The sequence below is a fragment of the Falco peregrinus genome, chromosome 4 (assembly GCF_023634155.1).
Source record: "Falco peregrinus isolate bFalPer1 chromosome 4, bFalPer1.pri, whole genome shotgun sequence".
In the NCBI taxonomy this organism is placed as follows: Eukaryota; Metazoa; Chordata; class Aves; order Falconiformes; family Falconidae; genus Falco; species Falco peregrinus.
In genome coordinates, this window is record NC_073724.1 from 105,420,665 (window position 1) to 105,426,664 (window position 6,000).

Consider the following 6,000-nt stretch of genomic DNA (forward strand, 5'->3'; position numbering starts at 1 on the left):
AGAGAAGAAAATTATTTTGAATTCAGGTAAAGAATAAATACATATAATCCTCTCCAAAAATCAGTGCATTGCTCCAACATCTGAATTCAAGCTGAAGGTAGATTTCTAATCACAGGAATTTCCTGCTTATAAGGTGCAAACCAATGTATGCTAATAGTCAAACGTTTCAGCTCTGGTGTATTGTGTTCTGATGAGTAAGAATCTTGTACTATTCATGTTTTGCAATAATTTCAGCTCTCTGTCAGTAAGAGAGATTCTCTGAATAATGTATGTAGTGCAAAAGAAATGAACAGAGTTTAAATAAAACATGCAAATGGGAAGGGGAAAGAAAGCGGACTACCTCCAAACTGATATAGATCAGATCAATTTTGCTAACCTGAAACAGAGTCTATCTGCTTAAGCAACCTGCTTCAGATGCATTCATAATCAGAATAAAAATACCAATGTTCTGGGCCTGTTAAAAAAAAAAAAAAAAAAAAGGGCATATATAACCATTAGAAGATAGACACTAAATTGAATACACAAAATTATACTAGTTCCAAAAGTACTCCTCAGTGAATATTTGGATACATGTTTTTATTGAGTGAAAAGAAAAGAATATGCAAGTCTTCCCAGCGTTGCAGTGCGTTACCTGCTAATATGCATAATCCTTTGAAATAGTCCATTTACTGTCCCTAACACATGCGGTGGGCCAGGCCCTGAATCTTCACAAGTAACCTCTGCAGCAGAGGGAAACAGAAATAGAGGCAACTGGTCATGTCTCAGAGCTTTACGCTTGAACTCACATGAATATTCATTGCAGTCCAGCAGCTCCAAGGCTTTTGTACTGTATATTTGGGGACATGTGCGCCGAGTGATTTCTACACAAATAGCAAGATCCAAAGCCGCTGTTTCACAGCAGTTCAGCAAAGAGTTATCATTTCATATTGCCGTGAAATCACTTAATTCAGAGCTGATGGTGGGGGTTCTTTAATTAGGTTAGAAAATCTCACACATCTGCGCTTCAGAAGCCTCTGTCAAGCCAGCAAATTCAATCACATGGAAGCCGGTGTCCTCCAGCTATCAGACAATTGATTTTTGCAGGATTCTGCTCATATTTAGCTTAAGGGACATGTGATATGTTCATTCAGTTGACAGTCAGTTTGCCTACATTTCATTATGAGAAGATTTGTTGTTTAAAAAATATTCTTCAGTATTAAAATGTTTAAAAAAAGAAGCAGCAGTCAGAAAATCGGCTCAAGACTGCAAAACGTGAAGCAAACACAAACTTAAACTAATACAAAAATACATGTTGGTTTAAGTGGGAAGTACAGACCTAAATAAGGCCTGTAGGATTAGGCCTATTTAATACAGGCACATACAGAATTATATGAACATACAGTTTTACTTTCCCCCTCTTTCTTTGCCTCACCTCATACTGTAAAGATTCATCATCAGAGTCATTAAACTCTTTGGAACTGAACCCGGGTTTAGTTAAAAACAAACAAACAAAAAAAAAAAACCACCAAGAAACACACACAAACGATCAGGTTATGAATCACTATCTCTATAAATGGCAGCAAACATAAGGTAACAGGTCTTCCTCAGTTAGAACAATGCAAGGTAAACATAACCTAAGGTGGCTGCAATGAGAGAGGAGAATCTGCTGCAAATAGTCTAAAATGAGGAAAGTTTTGAGCAAACCCTTTTTACATCTATGGTGTTAGCCTTACATAAAGAAGTGGTTCAATTTTAGACAATTTTAAATTTATGCACATCAGAATTAATTCACTAATGCTGGAACGGAAATACTGTGCAATACCCTTAATCCAAAAAGTAACAATAGCCTCAGAAATTATTTGGCAGAACTGGATGCGTAGGCAGAATCTAAAATAATTGACTTCACCTAAAATTACTGATTTCAATATACAACAATTTTAGTCCCCTCCTCTTTCACTAAAAATGAAAGTTTAAAAAAGCTACTGTGTCATTTGTCTTCATGGAATATATAATCAGTGCCTGCAAAAGTTAACGTGCATTGTAGTATTTTCTGAATGAACTGCACCTGCATAGATCTGATTCCTTCCAGTTTCAAAGCACCTTTTGAAATGTTTTCTCCTTATGGAATTTGGTAATGATTTTCATGCTAATACAACTAATACATTACTTAATATAGAATTCACACTTAATGGGACATCAGTCTTTCCTGTATAAATGAATGGAGCCATTTTGGCAGCTCAGAAGCTTTTCCTGTTAAATAAGGTGGCAAGGTCATCTGAAACTTGAAGTACCAAAGACTTGTAGAATAAATTATACATGAGAACTGCACAGTACATTGGATGTTTACATATTAAAAGTGCCACAGAGATGGTTGTGAGAAAGTGGAGAGAAACATGGTACGTATTTTAAAGGCACAATGAACACTGAGACCTTCAGTATGTTTCTATTTTAAACTTGCTCAGCGATGTGGCTCAGGGTGTCTACTTCCACAGGCAATTCACTCTTGAATGAAAAGGAGGGATTTGAAAACTTAAAAGCCACAGAGGAGAGGCCTATAGAGTCCTGAAACATGACCACCAAAGTAGTAATACTACCACAGTCTTCAGCTTTGCCACACTAGCTCCCACTGTCTTACATAATAACATGAATTCCTTTTCATAAGACAGACATACATGAAGATAAATAGAAATAATGCTTTGCTACTCTCAGAGATTAAGCAATATCCAACATGTGTTCTAACCACTGCTAAAGACCTGAGGTGATTTAAACATAGGAAGTTCGGCTAATTATACTTTGGTTTGTGTGTTGTTTTTTTTTTTTAAAGTAAATGTTATCTCATTTGGTAAGGGCATTTATTTTTCTGCTTTCCTCTCATGGTGTGTGTTTGCAGGTGTGTGTGTGTATAAAATATATAGTGGGAAGAGAATATTTGTTCCAGTTGAGGTGGTCTGTGAAATCAAGTAGATCAGATACTAACTTGATTTGGCACCAATATATGGATGCATAGAGACATATCCACAGGATGTATGCATTACGAGATGATAAGAGACATTTACAACCTAGAATATAAGAGCAGGGCTGCCTCAAGTGACATCACCAGATCAACTGCAGCGTCAACCAACTCAGATATATTATCCTGCACACCACTGCTTCCCTGTCTCCTTTCCAGCCATTAGAAAAGCATTTGTAAGCACAAATATTATTGTACATTTTCAAATACATGCAAGACACGCCACACGCAAAAGCAAACAAGAGTAACTGTGGGGTTTATGAACTGAGCGAGACATTCATAATTTTTCTTTACAACAACAAAATTCATCTCCATAGAAACCAGGAAGCAAGAAACTACAGTAATAACACTAAAGTAAATGTCACATCAGGTTAGTCAGCAGAAGGCAGGAGAAGGGATTTTGCTCCAGTTAGAAACTATCAAGGATTGCTGCCCCTTTTGCATTTCTGCAAACAGTGTCTATACTGAAGACAGACTTACTGATGTGTTTGCAATGCAAGGTAATGATGTGGTTTCCAGTTATTTCCAGTGCAATTTACGTGTAAGGTGGTCAGATCAATGGCATGTTTACTTACAGGCATTTGTTACAGCGAAGCTGTTAGCTGTTTCAATGTTGTCTACATGAGGAACCAAATTAAAAGGTGCTTCGGATGCATTGGGGCTGGTGTTATGAAGAAAAATTGCTAATCGAAAAGCAGTATATTCCTGATCTGTGTTCCTGATGAAGAGACCACCTACAAAAAAGCAGAAAAAAAAAGCAAAAAAACCAAAGGAAGCAGGGTGAATTATTTGCAAGCTACTTACTATCTTGTAACAGCAACTGTCTCCCAACGCTCACAGTATGGCAAGTCCTGAGACTTTAATGGATAAGGAACTATTCATATTCATAATCACAACCGCTGCCTTTAAATCACTGTCCTCAATCGATTTTAACCTCCCCCTGATGCATTCATGCTTCTTTTCTGACTTCTCAGTTTCCAGCCTTCATACATAAAGACCCAGATTTGTCATGATTACAGTGACCTTTTAAAGTGTTTAGCCTCCATCTCCCTGATACCGAACACACTGGTAAATCAGCTACTCAACAGCCTCTTACGTTAAGTGGCGGGCTGATTAAAGGGAACGATGCTTTCTGGATTAAAAAAAAAAAAAAAAAAAAAAAGAAAATACCAAGTCAGTGTAGGATAATCTGCACTGAACGGGAATATAATGAACTTTGCTCCTCTGCAGCCATGTGCAGGCAGGGAGCAGCTCAGCTTTATTAGCAGCATCTTTACAAGTCCACGAGAAATGATGCAGTGATGGAGCTGAGCTGGAAAGCATTCAGATAGCTGCGTCCCATCCGAAACACGTCCGAAGGGAGGGAAGCAGGAGGCTACGGGAAAGGGGTGAGGATGGGGCACTGGACTACAGGGACAGACCTACAAAATCCTAAACTTTCCAACTACGAGAAGGAAAAGAGCAGTGTTGCCTTTTACCCCCACCCCTGCCAGTTACCGCAACCTCGAGTGCACATAACTCGCCATCCCTCTGGGAGCCAGAGAGAAGCTGGGGGTGTCGGAGGGGGCTGAGGCAGCCAAGGGGCATCAGACCCGAGCCTCTTCCTCCCCTACCGACCCTGCACTCCCTGGAGCTGGAACGAGTTCTGCAAAAGACAAGCACCCTCCCTGCCGCACGCGAATGCACGCACACACACATATACACACACACACACACACCGGCACACATACACAAATACACGCGGATTTTTCGTGAAGGCAGGGAGATGGGATGGTGTCGGTGGAGAAATCTGCAAACGCCTTCAGAAGCCTCCTTTCAAACTCACTTTGAACCCCTGGACACACGCACACAGCCCAATGCAGCGCTTACCTATTTGCACACTGCTAGGAAAAGCTCCCATTGCTAGTCCCCAAAAGCCAGAAAACAACAAGACAAGCTGTCTGCAAATTATCCTCATCTTCTCTTTTGCCTCTCTGTCTCGCCTTCTCCCGCTCGCTCGCTAGATGCTGCTCAGAGAGGCATTGAGGACGAGGTGGCTACAAACAAAAAGCAAGAATTAAAAAAAAAAAAAAAAAAAAAAAAAAAAAGGAAGGAGGAGAAAAAGAGAGATTTCCTCCTTTCTTTTTCTTTTTTCTTTTCTTTTTTTTTTTCTTTTCTTTTTTTGTTTGGTTTTAGTATCTGTTTGCTATTCTCTCCCGCTCGCTCTCTGCCTCTCTCGCGGTCGCCGCTGCCGTTTCAGCAAGCCATCCCGCCGCACCGGATTTTTCCCGCAGTCTCCATCGCCGGGGAGCGGTTTCTGTCCGGCTGCAAATGTTGCACATGCAGAAGATGGTGGTGAGTTTGGCGGCGGGGGGGAGCGTCTAGTGGCGGCGCGGCGCGGCGCGGGCGGACATGCGCCGTGCGCCCCCCCGCCACCTGCACCGCCGCGGGCGGGGGGCCGGCGCGCGCGTCCGGCTCCGCGCCGCCCCGCGGACCCGCCCGCGGACCCGCCGCGCACTGCAGCGCCGGCGGTCGCGGCCAGGGTGAAAGGGCCGGTGGTTTTGCTTGGGTTTTGGTTTGGGGTGGGTGTTTTGGGTTTTTTTGCTGGTTTTTTTTTTCTGCCGCTCGCACATCGGCGGGCGCGCAGCGGCGCGGAAGTTTGTGCGGCGGGCTTAGGGCGAGAGGGGCCAGGCGAGGTCAGTGCCCCGGGCTCTGCGCGGGAGGCGCGGCCGCTGCAGCCCATCGCTCGCGCTATTAAGTACCAATTATTATTAATGAAGGTGGCAGGGCGTATGTGCGTGTGCTGAGCTGCTGCGGAGCTGGGGGACGCGGCTGGGCGGGCCTGGCACCCCCCGCCCCCGGGGGGCGCTCCGACTGACGGGCAGGGCGGGGGGCTCCGCGCCCCGCGCGCTCCGCTCCGCTCGGCTCGGCACGGGAGGAGCGGGACCCCCTCCGCGCTGCCGGGGTTTGCGGCAGAGGATGGAGCAGAGGGACGCGAGCAGGGAAGCCAGCGCTGAGCGCTGGTGGGCACT

The 6,000-nt window shown here is 43.8% G+C and overlaps 1 protein-coding gene across 3 annotated transcripts in view; it reads right to left on the reverse strand.

The window, feature by feature from the left end:
• The window catches only part of GRIA4 (glutamate ionotropic receptor AMPA type subunit 4), a 240,230-nt gene extending 235,198 nt beyond the window's left edge, over positions 1-5,032 (reverse strand). For all 3 annotated transcript variants that reach the window (XM_005232858.4, XM_005232859.4, XM_005232860.4), the window contains exons 1-2: positions 4,859-5,032; positions 3,565-3,723 (exon numbers count right to left, since the gene is read on the reverse strand). In XM_005232858.4, the coding sequence (XP_005232915.1) occupies positions 3,565-3,723; positions 4,859-4,946 (247 nt within the window). In that variant the 5' untranslated portion in view covers positions 4,947-5,032. The remainder of the gene's footprint in view (positions 1-3,564; positions 3,724-4,858) is intronic.
• Positions 5,033-6,000: the final 968 nt, after the last annotated feature.